General features: G+C 53.0%; 1 protein-coding gene across 1 annotated transcript in view; it reads right to left on the minus strand.

Annotated features, from left to right (window-relative positions):
* Nucleotides 1-10427: 10427 nt before the first annotated feature.
* XKR7 (XK related 7) overlaps nucleotides 10428-21183 on the minus strand; it is a 29525-nt gene continuing 18769 nt past the window's right edge. The window contains exons 2-3 of the mRNA XM_017514692.1: nucleotides 13590-13792; nucleotides 10428-12366 (exon numbers count right to left, since the gene is read on the minus strand). Of these exons, the coding sequence (XP_017370181.1) occupies nucleotides 11414-12366; nucleotides 13590-13792 (1156 nt within the window). The 3' untranslated portion in view covers nucleotides 10428-11413. The remainder of the gene's footprint in view (nucleotides 12367-13589; nucleotides 13793-21183) is intronic.

Raw genomic sequence — 21183 nt, forward strand, 5'->3', positions numbered from 1 at the left:
CTCAGCTCACTGCAACCTCCACCTCCCAGGTTCAAGTGATTCTCCTGCATCAGCCTCCCAAGTAGTTGGGATTACAGGCATGCACCACCATGCCCAGCTAATTTTTAGTAGAGATGGGGTTTCACCATGTTGGTCAGGCTGGTCTCGAACTCCTGACCTCAGATGATCTGCCTTCCTTGGCCCCCCAAAGTACTGGAATTACAGGTGTGAGCCACCACACCCAGCTATTATACAGATTTTTAAAAGTGACGCTGAAGTGTAGAGTCTGGTTCAAGAGGAGGACCTGGAATTTCTGGCTGGCCTGGAGCTGAGCCTAGCGTTCCTTACCTCTAGGACCAATGCATTCTGTAGGCCCCACCTATGCATTCTGCATGCCCCATCTAGGACAGATGGAAAAGTTCTAGGTGGCCCATCCATACCTTGCCATGACACCTGGGTTCTGGAGACCTAAGCTCTGGAACTGATTTGCTGTATATGTCCTGGTCCAGGTTGCTTATTGTAAATTCTCTTGGCCTCAGCGATCTTGTCTTTCCAATGGGAACAATAATTCCCCAAAGCCCTGCTCTGCTCGTCAGAGCTGTGGCCAGAAAGTCACAGGCCATGGAAGGGAGAGCAGTTGGAAACTGTAAAGTACAGGTACCAGTGCATTAGATTCTACTGAAAGGCTTTTTCTGAAAGCCTGGTGTGAGGGTCAGAGCTCCTCACTGCCTCTCCGTGTGAAAGCTATAGGAGACTCCTAGCCACTAGCCCTTCCACTTCCTCCCCCTCCCTTGGAGGGGAAATAGCCCAGGCTGCTTAGAGCTGACTCTCACAGCCGCTCCCTCTCCTGCATCCTGCCGGTTACCTCCCAGCAGCAGGAAGTGAGATCTCCACTCAGCCTGCCAGGCGAACAGGAAGAGGCCAGGGCGTGCTAGCCAATTCCTGACTCTGCTCTGGACATGAAAGCTCCAAGTTAACCCCTTGAGCCAGCCCAGAATTCCCACCCTTGGAGCAGGAGCAGGGCATGAAAGGTGAAGTCTCTTGCTCTGGGATCTCCATGACTGGCTTTTGCAAGCCTTTACCTCTCTCTGGGCCTCAACTTCCTTGTCTATAAAATGGGAGCTTATGTTATTCCTGGACTAGCTCCAAACATCACTGAACTGCTGGGAATCTCAAATAGGACAATAAGTGTTTTGGATGCCACTAAAATTAGAAAACAGTCTCTGTATTCCCTGCAGTGCTCCCTGCAGAGCCATAACAGACGAAGTGCTTAGTAAAGGTCAGCAGAAGTGGTTGGAGATGGTGGACGTAGGTTGAGACGTCTATGACCTTGAACACATGACCTCATCTCTTACAGCCTCAGAGCCCTCATGTGTCAAAAGCAGGATAATGGCGGTACCTGCCTTGGAAGGCTGCTGCAGGGATTGAATGGGAACAGAAATGCACAATGATAATATATTATTAAAATTAGCTTGTGAATCAAAGAAGAGATGAGCAAAACGAAGCCCCTGCTCTCAAAGACTTAATGATTGTGGCAGATAGGATTCAGCTCTTTGGAGCCACCTCCAGTCGATTGGCAGGGGCTGCCTGGAGGGCTGCAAAAACCGGATCTACTCCCAGCGGGAAGAAGGGATTGATTATCAATGCCTGCCACAGGCAGGAGTGGGGAAAGTAGCAGCAGGTGGTCAGTGCACACGCTGACCGTGATCTGGTTAGAGACAAAGACACAGAAGCCAAGAACTCTGATAACAGGCCAGCAACTTGTTTGGGGAAGGCAGAATCAGGAGCCATTCCCTGAGCCGGTGGCATTCAAGCCAAACCTTGAAGGGTGAATGGAAGGAAGGTTACCCTGGGCAGAGGGAACAGCTTGAGCAAACATAGTGCCAGCATTCTGGCTGCAAGAAACAGACAACCCTGCCAAGGTAAAGCTTAGACAAGAAGGAAAATTTATTCTCTCTTAAAACAAGTCCAATAATGAATGTTTTCAGGTTATTTGAGCAGCCCAGCACTGGCATCAAATTCCTTTATATTTTCTACTTTGCTGGTGTTATTGTGTCCCTCCAATTTATTTGTTGAAGCCCTAACCCCGAGTATCTCAGAATGTAACAGTATTTGAAGATAGGATGGAGTTTTTTTGAGACAGAGTCTTGCTCTGTCACCCAGGCTGGAGTACAGTGATGTAATCTCGGCTCACTACAACCTCCATCTCCCGGGTTCGAGCGATTATCCTGCCTCAGCCTCCCAAGTAGCTGGGACTACAGGCACATGCCACCACACCTGGCTAAATTTTTAGTAGAGACAGTGTTTCACTGTGTTAGCCAGGATGGTGTCGATCTCCTGACCTTATGATCCGCCCACCTTGGTCTCCCAAAGTGCTGGGATTACAGGCATGAGCCACCACACCCAGCCTTGAAGACAGGGTCTTTAAAGAAGTGATGAAGTTAAAACAAGGTAGTTAGGATGCGCCTTAATCCAATCCCCCTGGTGTCCTTATAAGAAGAGGAAATTTGGACACACAGAACAGCAGGGTCACTTGTGCATAGGGAAAGGCCATGTGAGGACACGGTGGGAGGACGGCTGTCTGCAAGACATGGAGAGAGCCCTCAGGAGAAACTGTCAGAGGCATCTGAACTAGAGCAACTCCATCTTGAATACAAGCTCGGTAGAATCAGGCTGAGACCTACTGGGCTACGTTTCCAGACAGTTAAGACATTCTAAGTCACAGGATGAGACAGGAGGTCAGTACAAGGTACAGGTCATAAAGACCTTGCTGATAAAACAGTTGCAGTAAAGTAGCCAGCTAAATCCCACCAAAACCAAGATGGCCATGAGACTGACCTCTGTTGTCCTCACTGCTATGCTCCCACCAGTGCCATGACAGTTTACAAATGCCATGGCCACATCAGGAAGCTATCCTATATGGTCTAAAAAGGGGAGGCATGAATAATCCTCCCTTGTTTAGCATATCATCAAGAAATAACCATAAAAATGGGCAACCAGCAGCCCTCGGGGCTGCTCTGTATGTAGTCATTCTTTTATTCCTCTACTTTCTTAATAAACTTGCTTTCACTTTACTGTATGGACTCACCCTGAAGTTTTTCTTGTGTGAGATACAAGAACCCTCTTGGGGTCTGGATCAGGACCGTTTTCGTATAACAAAATCAACTCTGCCAATGGCTTGATCTTGGACTTCCAGCCTCTAGAACGGTCAGGAAATAGATTTCTTTTGTTTAAGCCAGCCGGTCTGTGGTATTTTGTTATGGCAGCCGGAGCAGACTCACACAGCTGGCAAGATGGCTGCAGCGGCCTTGGGAGTGGCACTTGATGCCATCCCAGGATAAGACCAAGTGTTTCCCCTTCTTGTGTGTCTTTTTTTGTGGAGAAACATCTTTCCCAGAAATCTTCAGAAGACTTCCCTTAAGAAACTAGGGGCCAGATGCATTCACCATGCATTTGGCTGTGTCAAAGACCGAATAACAGTGACCTCAACAGGAGAGCTTTTCTCTTCTCATAACAGTCAAGGGCAGGTATGGCAACTCCCTGGGTCCCGGACCTTGATGTCTCCTATTCTATTGCTCCACCAAGCACTGGTTCTGCTATCAACTGCAAGATGGCTCTCTCCACCCAGCTGCCGTCCAGCCAACAGGGTCAACAAAGCCGAGAACATGATCTGTCTCTTTAAAGTGATGTAAGTAGTACAAATTTCTTCTTGGCCAGAACTTGGTTCAAAGCTGAGCCTAGCTGCAAAGGAGGCTGGGAAATGTAGTCTTTTATTCTGAGTGGCTATGTGCCTAGTTAAAAACTCTTTATAGAAAAGGAGGATCATGGATACTGGGGGACACTTAGCAGTCCCTACCTTACCAGAATTGGGCCACATGCCCCCGTCCCCATCAATTCCTTTTAAGGGGAATTATCTTAGACCAATGGTCCTCAAACATGGGCATACATCAGAATCACCCAGATGGCCTGCCAAACAAATTACTATGCCCCGTCCACACGGTGGCTGATTTAGTAAGTCTGAGGCCTGAGAATCTGTATTTATAATGAGTTCCTTGGTGCTACTAGCCTGGAGACCACAGTTTGGGAACCACTGTCTTTGGTCAACCATGATTTGCCTCCTGGGGCCAGGTCAGGGTTAAATTCCCTGGGCACTTTGGAGGGGGACCCTTGGGAAACCGGGGTTTCACCTGCATGAAAGCATGGTGAGAAAGCCTGTTGATGGCAATCAGGAGAGTCTCATGGAAACAGGAAGATGGGTGGTTTGGAGAGGCTACGGGGGCCAGGTAGGCTACGTCAGAGATGAGACTCCAGGTGTTGCAGGCCCAGTTTCTAAAAAGCCAGAGTCTGGTAGTAGAGTTTGACCTTTATCATGAAGGCACTGGGGAGCCACGGGATGTTCTAAAGCAAGGAAATGCCATGATCAGATTTGTGGAGGGTACATTAAAGTAGTGGTCCTTGGCTGGGTACAGTGGCTCATGTCTGTAATCCCACCACTTTGGGAGGCTGAGGCTGGAAGATTGCTTGAGGCTATGAGTTCGAGACCAGCCTGGGCAACATAGGGAGACCCTCATTTCTATAACCATGTTTTTAAAATTAGCTGGGCATGGTGGTGTGTGCCTGCAGTCCCAGCTACTCTGGAGGCTGAGGCGAAAGGATTGCTTGGGCCTGGGAGTTCAAGGCTGCAGTGAGCTATGATTGCATCACTGCACTCCGGCCTGGGTGACAGAGTGAGACTCTGTCTCTGAAAAAAAAAAAAGAAAAAGGTCCTCAAGGTCAGGTCCTCAGACCTGCTTGCACCAGAATGCAGGATTTCCAAGCATGTTCTTTAAGCATGCCTGAAGAACTTTAAAAATGCAGATTTCCAGGCATGGGAAATGTACTCCCTGGTTATGGAGACAGAAATATGTGTTGGAAACATACCCTGTCTTCCCCAAGTGACTCTGATGCACTTTGAAGTTTGAGAACCACTGGATTAGGATGGAAGCCCTGGAGAGAGAGGCCATTTTAGAGGCAATACCTGCTAGGATAGGATGTAAGCTCCTTGAGGGCAGGGACCTTGCCTGTTTTATATCTTTCTTGTTCACTGTGCCTAGAACTGTCTGTCACAGAGTAGGTTCTCAGTAAGTATTTGTTGTAGTGGAGTTAGGAACTTCAGTTGAGGTCCTGATTTTGTCATAGACTCATTCTGTGATCTCTAACAAGTATCTCCAACCTTTGTCTTTTTTTTTTTTTTTTTCCTTATCTGTAAAATGAGTTTGGAGATAATATGTAGAGCATTTGGCCTTAGGATTCTTTCTGGTTGATTGATTGAGATGCTGTCCATTAAACAGGAAGCATTGTATAATGTCCCACCCTCTCCCAGCCAAAGGCCTTTCTCTCTTAAGCCACGGAGATTGTGGCAGGTGGTACCCTACCCATCCCTCCTTCCTCTTCTCCTTCCCCTGGCCCAGAACAGCCAAAACAATGGGACACAAGCAGCACGTACTGAAATGACTTTTAATATCTCATGTCGCAGCAAAATTAAAAATATACAAAAAGTTTGTGGTGTACAAAAGAGTCTCAATAAAGGGGCCCCAGCTTGGAGGGCCCCTCCCCCTCCTGGGGGAAGCATGGAGGGCAAGTGGGGTCTGGGGGATGGGGGATGGCACAGATGTAGTAAATACCAGGAGGTGGGACCAGAAATAGGAAACAGAAGTGGACAGGGGTGAGGGCCCATTAGGGAGGAAGAGAGGACAGGGAGGGGAAGAATCACTCAGAATTGTGCTGACAGAGGGAGATTAGCCCCTCAGGCATGGCTAGTGATTCCTGGAGTTCCAGGGACATGGAGGGGAGGACCAGGGCTGGGGGTATTCTGGTATTCTGGTGGGACCCTCAAAGGAACTGGATTCCGGTCTCACCTTGCCACCAGCTCGCTGTGTGACCTTGGGCTGGCCACCTCCCGTCTCTGGGCCTGCCCCTTCAGTAAAATAGGATGCTGGATGTCTAAACCATTGAGTCCTAACATGGGGTGCAGACTCTGAGGGCCTGTGAAGGCAGAAATGGGTGCCCAAGAGTGCTTTTGAGAATTTTGTATTAAGCAACCCAATAGAATACAAATATTCCCCCACCTTCAAGCTCTAGAAGCTGACTTGAGGCCTTGGAGGCATTTATCTGCAATCAGAAGCTCAGCTTGAGTTAATTTAATATGGGAAAATGAATTCTTCTTCAAGAAATGAGGCTGGTTTGGGAGAAAAATCTCCCAAATTACAGGATCCTCAGGGAAGAAAATAATGAGGGAGCTCTGGGAACAGTTCAGATCCGTTCCAGCTATTTCATGACAGCTTCGGAAAGCCAGTGGGACTGGGGGCTATGTTTATATGAGGCCCCTCCAAGTTCAGTGGTTTAGCCCAATGGAGACCAGGCAGAAAAGGGTCAGATTCGGTCTGGGGGGATTTGGGTGAGACAGAGATGGAGGAACCACCTTTCCCCTCTGGCGCCTTCTGTACCCCCTCTTTGTCCCAGGGTACCCCCCATTCTGAGATTATTGCAAATGCCCCTGGGACCCCACCCCTTCGGCCTGGCCCGGGAGTGCTCTTGCCGTGGCTATGCATAGAATAAAGGCTAGGGTTGCTGAGGAGAGGGTGGCCTCCTCCTCCAGAGAAGGGAAGGGTGGCAGAAGCCAAGCACAGGGGGTAACCTCTCTGTCCCCTGGAGAGTTTTCTGTCTCCAGAAACCAGGCCAGGCCTGGACAGGGCTTTTCTTTTCTACTCCCACATCTCCCGCTGCAGAGTTCTTCCTCCCCATGCCTCTACCGGCAGCAGCCAAGGACCCAGAAATGTCCTAGCCTCTCCCCAACCAGAATGGCACATTGCAGCCCCTTTCCTCCCCAGCCCCAGGGTCTCAGAAGCCTCTGTGGTTGGGAAGGGGGACTCGAACCTCTACCCGACTACTACCCATGGCACCCACTTGGTGCCTTCTGTCCCTTGGTGCTTGGCACCCACTCTGTCCCTTCCACTGTGACATCACAAAGCACTTGAATACAGAAACTGACAGCTTCACTCACCAACCTCTACTGCAGGCCCCAACACAGCTTGAACTGGGAGGGAGGCAGGAGTCAAAGGCGGCAGGGGCCAGCACAGAATGGGGCAGTTGGGTCCTGGCTTTCAGGCCACATCCTGCGCCTGGACTCCCTTGCAGCCCAAGGTAGGTTCCTCCTAACCAGGGGCCCCCAAGCTGGAGAAGATTCCAGCAGCCCCTAACCCCCTGAGGCACTGGAGGGGCCTGTAGCCCTTATCAGATGATGATTCCCAAACCAGGGACCCTGTGGACCCCCAGACTTCCCTTTTTAGCTGAGAGGGTAGTGGGCTGAGTTCTCAGATAGCCAGGAGGTAAGGATTTAGGGGTGGAGTAGCAAAGTCTCAGAGGGAGCCACGACCTCTGTCCCTGACTTCCCCTGAGGGGTTTCCAGACTCTGCAGGATGCTCCAGAACCTTCTCAACATTTTGAACCATAAGTCTCAAACTGGTGGCACGTGGGCCAGCAATATGAGTGGGCGGCAGTTTCCCAAAAATGTAAATGTTAGTGCCTACAGGCAGGGGAGATACTTACTCTCCTGTTTGCCAGAGTCCCCACCATTCCCTATTGTTTCCATTACTCTTATTTTCATTATCTCGAGGCATTTGAGTTTGCATCCCATGTACCCCTTGTCCCAGAAAACCTTCTTCCCACTGTTTGAAGCTTCTGTGGACTCCAGGCCCAGATGAATTCCAAGGAAAGAGCCTGCAGAATTCGAGTACTTAGGAGGGTGTTGGCTGCAAGCGAGACCTTCCCTGGATCTTCCCAGACCCCTCAGCCTTTCCCAGAGACCTGGACTTTCCCCAGGCTTCGCCTTCCCTGCCCTCTGCCTTCCCCAGCTCTCATGGGTGACATGCCTCTGTGGGACACAGGTGTAGCAGGGAGCTGGCTGGGGGTAAGGCAGATTTGGGGAGACACAAGAATGGGCAAATGAAAGGAGGGTATCACGCAAGGCCCCCTTGTTAGGGAGCCCTCTGTGGGGGGGTGGGGAGGTCTGCGCTGTTCAGCTGGGGTGACAGTTACAAGGCACATGGTACATCAGTGCCAGGAGGAGCCGTGATGGGGTGTTGGGCCTGCAGAGGTTTGGGGAACACAATAGTCTGGGGGCCAGTTCTAAGAAAACAGGGAGATAGAAGTCTGCCCTGGAAATGGGGACACTGGTCTCCTGGGATTAGAGGTACTGAGGGCAGGGCCTGCCATATTTGGTACCCAGAGCATCCTGTTCTCTTCTATTCCTGGCAAAATTAAGATGCACCCAAGTATCTCTCGTCCCCCGGGAAATCCTAACTGCCACTGACATCCTGTGTGACCTTTGTTGAGTCCTTGGTCCTCTCTGGGTCTCACTTTCTCCTGTCTAACAGATGTGGAGGGCAGGTGGTTTAAGGGACCCTAAGGGACCCTCAGGGACCCTCTGGGCTGCAAGGACCCTTTAGGGATTCTGGGAAGGACTGAGCATCCAGACTGGGCTGGGGGACAGGGAACAGGAGGCAGAGGACCAGGGGGTCAGTTCTGCCAGGGGAGAGACTGGCTGAGGTAGATTGTGTCACAGAAAGAAAAACAAAACAACAGCTCTAAGGGGATGGACCCTCCCTCATCTGGCTCCTCTATCCCAGTGGACCAGGAGGCCTCAGGCCTGGTCCTGAGCTCCTGGGTGGGGACTCAGTCACTAAAGTGCTGAGACTCTTCTGAGGGTGAGAAGCAGGAGAAGGTGCCTGCTGCCCTCTCCCTGATCCCTTTGCCATTTCTGTGCCCAGATGTCCCTGCACACAGAGGCCCCGAGGGAAGAGTGTGTGGGATTGAGAAGAGGTGGGGAGTGGGGGTGGAGTGAAATCCAAAAATGTGGCTGCGGCTCCCCTGCGAGCCCCAGACCATACCAAGCCCTGCCAGCACATCCCTGCCCCTTGGGAGCCTCCTGGAGTAGTAAAGGACCCCAGCTAGGTCCTCTAGAATTTCCTCTAGAATGCAGCAGCCAGATGGGCCATTCTAGGACACTGGGGAGGAGAATAACTTGCCAAGAGTGACCCTCATGCCACCTCTCTGGGCCTCAGTTTCCTCATCTGTAAGATGGGTTGATAATACCTCTCTTGTAGGGATGTTGTAAGCAGCAGAGAGTGTAAGTGAAACCACATGGGGTAAAAATTCCCGGCACAAAGTTGGCCCTGGAGAAACAGTCTGTTTCTAAGTGTGGGTCTGCATCCTCAAAGCTCCCATCTCACAAAGGCTTTGTGTGTGAATTCAGCCTCCAAAGATGGATTTGGGCAGAGGACAAGCAGGATGGATGAATACAGGGGACCGTGCCTGGGTCAGCCTTGGGCTTCTCCCACCACCCATCACCCTTGAGGCCTGGTTCCTGAGGGCGCTTAGCAGCAGAAAGAAGGAAAAGCATTCTTGCTATGTTGGCAGGACTGATGCACACACCATCTCTGCCTGTGTGCTGGCAGGAGGGCGACTTGTATCACAGTTGCTGTGCTTGTGTATATGCGGGCAATCTGGTCCTCTCTGCCTTTGGGGTCACCCTGCATCCCCAGTAATTCATCGTTGCCCATCACCTTTGGATGGGGCAGCCCAGAGTCTGGGGCCTTGAGAGATTGGCTGACACTGTGGGCCTCAGTTTCCCATTTGTAACCCAAGAGAGGCTGAACCAGGGAGGGCTAAGCACCCCTCTAATTTGCATAGTTAGGATTCTCATGGTCCACCTCACTCCAGGATCAGGTTTGCAGCTGTCCTTAACATCCCCTGCCATCCTCTCCCACTGAATGCACCTTAGTTGCTGTGGGGAGTGTGTGTGTGTGTGTGTGTGTGTGTGTGTGAGAGATGGGGTTCCCAGCTCTGCTAGAGGCTCTGTCCCCTCACCCCATGAAACTGCCTACTTCCTCCCTCCCATACGCCCCCTCAATCCAGGACTGGCTGTCCTAGGTGGGAGGAGGGGCCCTGGGTGAGTCCCCTGGGCACCCAGGATGTTGAAGATATTCAGGCCATGGGAATAGACCACAGGTCCTGGGGAGTCAGTCATCAGATCTAAGGCAAAACAAGTCAGTTTCCCAGATGCCGCCCCAGGGAGCCCCATTTGCGGGGTGGCTGAGAGCCAGGATTCATGTCACGTCCCAGAGCTATTTTTTTCCAGCTGGGAACCAGTTGGCAGCTGAAATGTCTCAGGGGTTCTGAGGACAATTTCCTTTTAGAAAGATAGCTGTGGACCAAGGTAAAGGCGCCTAGAGCTCCCATGAGCCTCAGAAGTCCAGAATCAGAGCACCCATTCCTAGAAAATTCCATTCACACTGGGTTCTAGAACCCTTCTCCCCCACCACCATGGCAGGTGCTAGAATCCCCCACAGCAGAGCAGCAGGGCTCCAGTGTCCTCCCTCCTTACAGCAGAATACACAGATCAGAGCAGCTCCCTGGGACATTTGATTAGACTAGCACTCTAGAACTCAATCTAGAACTAAGCGTGCTTCTGGATCAGTTCCTCTGATAAATGTGCTAAAACCTCACCTGCACTTGAGCCCAGGGATCTTCCCAGGCATCTTATCTGCTGTGTTGAAGACCTGCATCTAGAAGCCATATTCCAGGTGCTCATCTAGAACAAAGAATGGCTCCTTGAAACGTTTCACCCAAGGTGTGTGGAACCTCATCCTTCACAGAGCCCACAACAAGAGACATGTCCTGAGGAGTTCATTCTTATTTGCTATGTTCTGGATTGCAGGTTCCCCTCCCCCAAGCCTTCTACCCCTCCATGCTTCTGCCAGCATAGACCCCCACAGTTCTTTCTCCTATCCATCTCTAGCACTGCCAGCCCCCCACCCCAACACCCTGCCCCACCCCAGTTCCCTCCTTCAGCTCCCTCTTGCCCTGGCTCCAGGCCTCAGACCCTCCAGGACCCATGCCATCCCTGTCCACACGATGCTCCAACCTCACCCCATCCCTTCCACGGCCTCCTCCATCCTTCTCCGAGGTGTCCTCCCACGACAGAGGCAGCCCACTCCTCACAACCCCTGAGGAGCACAGGGTCTGGGTCATGGACCCCAGACAGTGCCCTTTGTCTGGCAGGTCCAGCAGGGGTGACACATGGGCAACACCAGGCAGGGGAGAGGTGTGGAGGCCCCACAAAAGCAGGGCAGCTCGAGAAATGTAGCACCAGATGATTCCCCGGGCCCCGGGTCAGGGGAATCTAGGGAATGGGCCACAAGGCTGAAAATGGGGCCCAGGACTGGGGCCTCCGCAAGGCTGCCCCTTCCCCTGAAAGAACCCAAGAGTGGGGTCATTCTACCCTTGGACCAATCGATCCACTCCCCCTTAGCCTGGTGGCCCTGAAATTCTGGGCTCAACACTGGCTGATGTGGGATCAGCCAAGCCTGTCCCTTTTGTGCAGGGACACTGTGGCCTACACTGTGGTCTCATACTCCAGAAGCTCCTGGGAGGTCCCCACACTCCGATACTGCAACCGGGGTGTGGTAGGCGAGGAGTACTCCAGTGCCAGGATGGTCTTCCGGAGCCTGCGGTCAATAAAATGAGCATCCCACGCCGGGTACTTCTTGCGAGGCAAGTCAATCCGGATGACAGGCGTCTCTGTCCGCAAGGTGCGGGCCACTGGTGTGGGAGGCAAGCCAGGCCGAACCTGGAAGACAGGTGGTGTGGGGGTCCCCGCACGCTCCCCCCCGGAGGCCCCATCCCGCTCGGCACCTGTCGTCCTCGGCAGGGACCTGGGGGGACTCGTGATGGCGTCAGCAGGTGGGCCACAGGGCTCGGAGGCCTCACGGAAGATGCAGCCAGGCGTCTGGGGACCCAGCATGGGCCCGTTGGGGTGCAGGAGACAGTAGTAGACACACATGAAGAATATGCCCAGGGCAAAGCTGGAAGCCACCACGCAGACCATGATGAGCGAGTGGAAGTCGGTGGAGAAGTTGCGGCTGGAGTACCAGAAGCCGGTGAGCACGGCGTTCTCCAGCAGGACGATGCAGTGGTAGAGGGTCATGCGGCGGCGGCTGCGGCCCTCCTTGACGTTGAACCAGCAGAAGATGTAGATGATACCCACCACCATGTTGTAGATGATCTCCTCCCACTTGGACATGCAGAAGTCTGTCTCCCCTTGGATGACCCAGAAGGTCATGACGCACCAGTGGGCCACGATGAAGATGCCAAAGTAGAGCTTGTAGACGCTGGCGAAGAGCGCGAAGGCCAGGCTGCGGGCAGCAATGGTGAACAGGTGCCACAGCACCTGGGCCACGGCGCCCTTGTAGGACAGCGGCCGCTTGTCATCCCGCGAGTCCCGCAGCACCTTCTGGTAGGAGGCCAGCGTCCAGGCCAGAGACACGAGGGAGGCGGAGGTGGACAGGGCTGTGGAGACAGGGCAGGGGTGGTGTGGGCTGGGTTAGGGGCGGGCTCGGGTTGGGGGTCTAGGGAGGGAGGGAGGGGTCTGGGGAGGGGGGGAGGGGTCTGGGTCAGGGAAGGGTCTGTGGATCAGCAGGAGAGTGGGGAAGGTCTGGGAGGTGGGGAGCTTCAAGAGCAATGATGAGGTGTGGTGAGGGTGCACAGGACTGGGTACTTCAGGGTGGGAGCATAAAGGGGGCGAAGATGGGGGATTGGTCTCCATCTAGGATTCTGGTGTGGGGCTGTCAGGGTTCAGGGGCTTGGTGGGATGGTGGAAAATGAGGGTCCAGGATTCTGGGAGTGGAAGGGGGGGGTGAAGAGGAGGTCATGCTTAGGGTGTGGAGCAGCCAGGAGGGGCCATTAGACGTCATGGGCCATCAGGAGGAGGCCGGGCATGTAGAGGAATACCTAGAGCTGAGCAGAGCTGAGGGGCGGGGTTGCAGAGACCCAAGGGGAGAAGCGCTATGATTGGGACCCAGTATCTGGGCAAGGGATACCCAGAGCCCTGAGGGGTGGTGATAGTCTTTTGGGACACTGAGGATGGGTTGGGCAGGGACTGGGTGGGAAGAACATAGGGTGCTTCAGGGAGACAGAGGGATGTGGTTTTTCTCTGACATTGAGGGGCTTGGCCTGGTCTGTCATGGAAGGGGCAGGGTGGGAAATTAACAGGACCTGTAGGGAGGAGGAGGGGATGGGTGCCAGGAGTAGGCCTGGGAGGGCCCTCTGGGGCCCCCCAGTGAAGAGGTCGACTCTCTGGAAACTGATGGTGAAGGTCAGGTCTGTGAGGCAGGCGGGGTCCTCCAGTTGATGCAGGCTGGGATCACTTTGGGGAATGAAGGGGGCAGAGGATTCCCCAGAGGGTCTGAGGTGTTTGGATGGGAAATGGGGTTTGGTTAGCTCTGGCAACGAGAAAGGGACAAGGGCGGGAGCACCCAGGGGGGCCGATGGGTGGCGAGGGAGTGGAGGGGCCGTGTCCCTCCTCACTCCGAGGGTAAGTGGGCCATCGAAGGGGATGCAGGGGTCTCCAGAGGCCTGGAGGGTGGTGAGGGTAGAAGGGGCGGGCCTCCCTAAATCCTGACTGAGCCCTGAGCTGGGTGGGGAAGCGCACAGAACATCCCCAGGGAGCCTGAAGCAGGAAGAAAGGCCCGGTGGGGCGGTCCCAGGCGCGGAGGGTGAAGGGGCGGGCTCACCCGGCAGCAGGTCGGGCGCGCCCCCGCGTTGCACGAGCAGGCTGAGCTGCAGCACGAGCTGCGGCGCGCTGCGCAGGAAGGTCTCCAGCAGGCGCAGCATGCTCACGTCGGCGCTCTCGAACAGCATCCGCCAGTAGAAGTGGCGCCGCAGCTGCTCCCCGCGCCAGCGGCTCTGCAGCCCCAGGTACAGGGCGCGCAGGTACCTGCGGGAAGGACGCGGTGCTCAGGCTCCCGCGCGCTGGTTCCGCTCGCTCCGTCCCACCCGCCCGAGCCGCCCGCAGGCGCAGGGGGGCAAGTCACTCCCTCCGCTGAGCCTGTTTCCTCAGCTGTGAAATGGGCATTTCGAAAGGATCCCTTTATGGGGCTGCCGTTGAGGAGCACTGAATGGAGGACTCATTAGCTTAGAGAGAGAGGACTGGCACTAAGTCAAGCCTTTAACGCAGCAGCAGCATCACCATTGTTCCTATAACGGGTTGGAGCGTGCTTTCTTTGCAGGGTTACTGACACCTTAAAGTGCACTGAGCTTACAATAGCCGTGTTACCCGTCCTTTATTTTGTTTTATTTTAGAAATGGGGTCATTCTAAATTCCAGTCACCCAGGCTGGAAGGCAGTAGTGTGATCTTAGCTCATTGCAACTTCAAACTCCTGGGCTCAAGGCATCTTCCCGACTCAGCCTCCTGAGTAGCTGTATAGGCATGTACCACTACACCAAGCTAATTTTTAAATTATTTTCTGGCTATATTGCCCACGCTGGTCTGGAACTCCTGGCCTCGCCTCAAGCGATCATCCTGCCTCGGCCTCCCAGGGTGGTGGGATTATAGGCATGAGCCACCACACACGACGCACAATCCCCATTTTGTAGATGAGCAAACTGAGACCCAGAGAGAGATGTCATTTATCCAAGGTCACACAGCTAGGAAGCAGTAGAACCGGATTCAAACCCAGTCATTCTGGCTTCAGGGCCAGCACTCTAACCATTAGGCAACACTGCCTCTGACTGCAAACCATAAAAAGTTTTGCTCACATAGGTTCCTTTCGGGAACAGTCCCTACTGCCTGTTGCCAGCTCCAGTTCTGTTGCCACCGGCGGCTCCCTGGCCTGTTCCCCAACCTCACCTCTTGGTGCCCAGCTCTCGCCCCATGGTGTAGGGAAGGTGCTCACAGACGCTTTTCCTTGGCATTTGAAACTGCGGCTTCCTCTCATGCCACTTTCCCCAACAAACAACATGTCTCTTCATGGCCACTGCACTGGTCACTGATGCCAGAGCTCACAGTGTTCTCCCTCCTCGCTGAGGTTTTGTACCTATTGTTTTCTCTCCCTGAAACACCCTGACCTGTCCCCTAACCCCATCCCGGCCCCAAACCAGGACTCTTGCTTTTCTTCCAAGGCTCAGCTTTTAAATACAATTTTGTCCATAAAGCTTGCACTGACCACCTTCCACCTTGGGTAGGGGCCTCTTCCAGGCTTCCATCTAATCTAGCCAGCACTTGTCACAGTGGGTTGTAACTGCCCGGTTATGTGCGCCTCTCCCCCATGCTGTGAGTACCTGGAGAATGACTAGGTTGGCTTGCTAACTGCTGGATCCTCAGTTCTGAGCACACAGTAGGTGCTTAATCCATGTGGGCTGAATGAATGAAAGTGTGCATGACTGCAGGCTTGTTGAACTAGTAACCCTATAGAGGGTATAGAAGGGACTCTGAAGTCCTGAGATCAATCCCTGACTTGGCTTCTAATTTACTGTATTATCTTGAGCAAGACCCTCTCTGAGCCCTAGTTAATATTACCTCCCAAAGTGGCGATGAGGATCAAATGAATGAAAAGAAACTGCACGCTATAAAGTTCAGTGCCCGTGTAGGGTGAGAGGGGACCTATCCACACAGATCTCTGGGTCTGATTTATCCTTCTGCCCTGTTTCCTTGCCCAGAAGCTCCATTCATGCAGCCACAGACCCTGCCACCTTCCTAGTGCCCTCCTCAGATCCCCAAACTCTCTGATTCACAGGAGCAGGCACGCCCTTTTTTTTTTTTTTTTTTTTTTGAGATGGAGTCTTGCTGTGTCACCCAGGCTGGAGTACAGTGGCGCGGTCTTGGCTCACTCTGAGATCCCAGGGATCTCTGCCTCTGCCTCCCAGGTTCAAGCAATTCTCCTGCCTCAGCTTCCCAAGTAGCTGGGACTACAGGTGTGCACCACCATGCCCAGCTAATTTTTGAATTTTTAGTAGAGATGTGGTTTCACCATACTGGCCAAGCTGGTCTCGAACTCCGGACCTCATGATCCGCCCGCCTTGGCCTCCCAAAGTGCTGAGATTACAGGCGTGAGTCACCATGCCAGGCCAAACACACCCTTTGCTGCAAACCAGAGGGCTCCTCCAAAAGTGGCCTTCCCAGGAAATGGGGGTGGGGTGTGTGTAGGGGGAAACCTTTACATAGAATCTGTGACCCCACTTCCTGGATCTGAAACTGGGGAGCCAGGGATTTGGGGTCTATTCCCAGGGTGAAGTGCTGGTACTTCCAGGATGTTGTTTGGGAGCCATGGGACTCACTCTATTCACAGCCCAAGGGAGGAAATCACAGTGCTCCCTGGATGTGGGGCCAGCTGATACCCAGTTTCCTCAAATGAGTATACTGGTCTTACCAGCTGTGTGGCCCTCTCTGGGCCTCAGTTTCTGCCTCTGCCAATGAGAGGGATGGATTTGATAACTCTGAAGATTTTTTCAGAGTGAATATTCTGGAACTACCTCTGCAAAATGTGGCCAGAAACATCCTGTTTAGGACCCTCTTCCCCATCCCTGGGTCATCCTGGCGTGTCTATGGTGTAAACACACCGTCAACATAACAAATGACAGGACTGGCAGCCAGGATGGGAAGGGGGCTGCTCCCTCAGGAGCTGACTCAGGAAATGCAAAGTCCCCTCTCTCCAACTGTCCTATGCCATGCTGGAATTCCTTCAGCCATTTCCAGACTGGTGCATCTATACCCATGGCTCATACACTTCCCAGGACAGGGACCTCAGCTTCTGAGCAGCTCCAGGGCTGGCTTGTGTTTCTTCTGATGAGCAGAAATTTGTCTCCCCGTATCTTCCATTTTCTGGACTCCTGCTTACCCCACACATATGGATCCCTGCAGCCAGAATGATTCATTCATGTAGCAGGTGGATTTTGACCACCTGCTCTGTGCCAGGCTGTGTGCCCGTATGTATCTCCCAGTCCCATGGAAGACAGACAAGATAGGAGGTGAAATAATGCTACAACATGCCTTGGAGCGAAGAAACATTTGATCTCAGTTTTAAAGCATGGATTGGCATTTGAAGGCACACAGAGATGGAAAGGCATTCCAGGTGGAAGAATCAGCTGAAGCAAAGGCTTAGAGGCCTGAAAGAATTTGGCCTTTTAAGGGAATGGCCAGAGGTTTGGTGGGCCTGGACGGGAGCCGGGGGGAGGGGTGGTTTAATGGGCAGGGGCATAAGAAGACTAGAATTGTGAAGGGCATCAAATTCTGGACTGAAAAGTTCCGATTTTATTCTGTATCTGAATGCCATCCCAGAATCAGGGGTGATGTGTTTGGCTCAGTGGCTTAGAGAGCTTGCTGTGGAGGCTGGCTTGGAGGAAAGCCAGGATTACAGGGCTAAGCTAAGGCAGGGGAGAGAGGAGGGGCAGAGAGAGATCTGGAGGTGGCCAGAGGTGGGGGCTGGGGGAAAAACCAAGATGACCCCTAGAACTTCTGAGGGCCTAGAACACAGGCTGTCTTTCCTAGCTGCCATCCCCCCTGCCATCACATTCCCTTCCCCTTCCTGGGGCTCTGGCTTTGACTAGGAAGGAGAGACCAGCTGGTCCAATGTGAAGGGGCCTGGGGAGTTGGGGGAGGGTGACACCCTGGAAGTTTCTCTCAGGCTGGAAGACCATCTGTTTCCGGGCCCGGGTCAGCATGAGAGAGGCCCTGGCCCCCAGCCAGCATCCATCACCACCTGATGGGTGGCCTACCCACCTCCCTGCCCACTCCTGCCCCTCCTCTGCCAGCTCCCAGCTAACCACAGACAAAGGGCTCACATAGCCCAGGGCCACTGTGGGCAGGAGCAGGGATGGGGGAAGAGAAGAGAGGAGGCCTCTGAGTCCCAGGAATGTGGGGTCAGCGGGGACTGTGGAAAGAGCACGCTGTCATCTGGGGATAAAAGGCCTGGGTCCTGCCTCACTCTGCCCCTTTTGGCAACAGGACCAAAACTGTGGCCGTTCTTTCCAGCCAGCTTGAAAAGCTCACTGCCAAGGGCCTGTGAGATTTTCATGGGCCTAGGAAAATGTTTGAAGCCTGAAAAAAGAAATTGGCTCTAAAACACAGGGAAAAACTACAGAATCAAAATTAATAAATGTTTAATTAAATGTCTGCAAAACAGAACATGATGTCAGCCAGTCAACTACAATTTGGCTTTTATCTGGTCATATATAATTTACATGAGATGTTTGATGTAGCTGCATTTTAATATGCTTCATAGATGAGGGGCCCACAAAGGTCTTAAAACAGTCCTGCCCAGGACATGCAACCTCATTTCCCTGGCCCTCAGTTTCCCCTTCTCTAAAATGGGGCTGGCACTTGCCATTCTGCCTATGACAGAGCCACTGAGGTAAGGATGAGGGAGGAAAGGTAGCAATGGCTGGCGTGTGCCTTTGATTCCCAGCCCTGTCCCTGACGTGCTGTGTGACCTTGGGCAGTCTCTCCGCTTCTTTGAGCCTTGTTTTCCTCCTTGTTGTGAGCATTAAATGAGTGATGGGGCAGGGTGCGGTGGCTCACACCTGTAATCTCAGCAGTTTGAGAGGCCTAGGTGGGTGGATCTCTTGAATCCAGGAGTTTGAGACCAGCCTGGGCAACATAGTGAATCCCTGTACACACACACACACACACACACACACACACACACACACACACAGAGGCAATGAATTTAAAAATAGTTTATAAGCTCTAAAGGGTGTTCACAGAGAGGGTAGCATACACTGGGTAGAGTCCTCTGGCTCCTCCTCACTACCAAGCAACCTCTCTTGAAACCTCCTCCAGGAAGTCCACCCTATCTCACATCCCACTCTATTTGAAATGAAGTTGAAAGAAGCCGATCTTCACCCAAGAGAAGAACACCCCCTCTCAGGGAATGAAATCCAGATTGGGGGATAGGGGGTGGTGTACATCAGATCTTCTCCAAAATGTATCCCCAGGGCAGGTGAGGTGGCCCATGCCTGGAATCCCAAACATTTTGGGAGGCCAAGGCAGGAGGATCACTTGAGCCCAGGGGTTCAAGACGAGCCTTGGCATCATAGAGAAAACCCCATCTCTACAAAAAAATTAAAAATTGGCCAAGTTTGGTGGTGCGTGCCTGTAGTCCTAGCTACTCAGGAAGCTGAGGCAGGAGGATCACTTGATTCCAGGAGTTCGAGGCTGCAGTCAGCCATGACTGCACCACTGCACTCCAGGCTGGATGACAGAGTGAGACCCTGTCTCTAAAAAATAACAATGAAGTCCCCAGTCTGTCCATGTCTCCTCTGCTACCACCTGTGCAGGCCACAGTCATCTTGCCTGGGTGACCACGTCAGCCTTCTGTGTGGGCTGCCCGCATCCACTCCTGCCTCCCTACAGTCCATTCTCCACATGGCAACCAGCGGGGTATTTTTAAAACCTGTCAGATCATGTCATTCCCCTTCGCAAAGCCTTCCAAGGGCCTCCCATCACACTTGGAATAAAACCCACGCTTCTCCCCTTGGCGTGCAGGCCCTAAACCATCTGGCCCTGCCTGTTTCTCTCACCTCATCTCAAACCACTGTCCCACTTGTTCCTGACACTCCAGATGCGCTGGGGGTTCCTAAAACCCAGCCAGACTTGTCCCTGGCTCAGGACATCTGCTCTTGCTCTCCCTGGAACACCCCTTTCCCAGATCCTCCAGTGGCTGGCTCCTCGTCAGCTCACACCTTCTCAGAGAGGCCTCCCCGGCCACCCTTGCCAACTCACGCTATCTACCACACCCCCCATCTTATCTGCTTCTTAACCTACTCTATGAAATCACCATTTATTTATTATTTTCCATTCTCCCACTGTGAATCCATGAGGACAGGGACCTTGTCTGTCTTGGTCACCCCGTGTCCCCAGCATCAGTGCCTGTAGAATAGGCACTGATGCATTATAGAGGGGGCATTGACTATTTGCTGAATGAATAAATGTGAGTATATGTGTGTATCTCCCTCCTGACCTTACAGGGCTCTGGGGTTTCTCTGCTTGATTTTGCAAAGAGCTAGGACACCCCACAGGCTCCTTCTGCCCTTGCTGACTCATTCTTGTCCTTCTTCCAGCAGGGAGCCCTCCCTGATGCCCCTCTAGCCCAGTTAGGCCTCGCTTTCTCTAACAGCTCTCAGACTTGAACTGCATGAGGCCTGGAGTGGGTCAGACACCGCAGTCAGTGCTGTTAACCTAACAGGCAACTTCTGCTGTCCCCATTTTATAGATGAGGAAACAGAGGCCCTCAGTCTGTTTGGGATCTAATTTACTGATCCCCAGTCTTGTGCTCAGAGCAGCAGCTTGTCCAGGAAGAAACGGGCAGAGCAGATGAGTGTAAATTGCTGGGGGTGGGAGTGGGAGCAAAAAAAGCTACGCCTGTCGAGGAGAGCAGAGGTAGAGGACCCAAAAACCTGTCTCTTCTGAACCCCACTGCCTCCTTGAACAGGTAGCAGGGTTGAGAAATGAATAGGGGCTCATTCTCTTCTCTCCAGGCCCATCCAACCCTCCCCACAGGAACTTTCCACTGTCCCCTAGTCCCCCAGAGTTTGGGGGCTGCTCTCTAATGGGCAGGAAGGGAAAAGGGCAAAGGGATCCCATGTTCTTGAGAAGCCAGCAAGCTTCTGGCAGCATCTGTGTCACCCCATCTCTCTCCAGTTCTTTGCTCCTGAGTCACCCCAAGTCTCTGATTCTAGGTTAGAGTTCCTGGCCTGCGCCTCAGTACATTCAGACACTCAAACCTGGGTCCAAGCCTGGACCCATCACTTTGACCTCAGATCCTGAGTCATTGTCTCTGTCTGTGGCTCAGATCAGGCTACTGTGTCTGTCCCTTGAGTGCAGGGCCAGCCTATTTATCATTCCTGTATTTCTGTCGGGAATCTGTCAGTCAGTCAGTCTCACCCTGGGATCCTGGCTCAGTCCCTGGCTCAGTTCCAGAATCCTGGAATCCTGTCCCTTGGACTGTGGGTCACATAGTCTCTCAGATACTATGTCCTGTTGGTCTGACCCTGTGATCCTGGGTCAGCCTGTCTGTTTGAACTTAGAGGCCAGGAGCTCCAGTCTCTGTCCCCTGGATGCCAGACAGCCTGTCTGTCCTGTGAATACGAGGTCTGTTTTGCTGTCTGTGTCTTGGACGCTGGATCTTCTTGGAAGTCTGTGTCTTGGATGCTGGGTCAGCTTGGTGGTCTGTCTGTCTGTGTCTTAGATGCTGGGTTGACTTGATGGTCTGTCTCTTGATACTGGGTCTGTTTGGCGGTCTGTCTGTCTGTGTCTTGGATGCTGGGTCTGTTTGGTGGTCTGTCTGTCTGTGTCTTGGATGCTGGATCTGTTTGGTGGTCTGTCTGTCTGT

Source organism: Cebus imitator, unplaced genomic scaffold (genome assembly GCF_001604975.1).
Source record: "Cebus imitator isolate Cc_AM_T3 unplaced genomic scaffold, Cebus_imitator-1.0 Scaffold18, whole genome shotgun sequence".
In the NCBI taxonomy this organism is placed as follows: Eukaryota; Metazoa; Chordata; class Mammalia; order Primates; family Cebidae; genus Cebus; species Cebus imitator.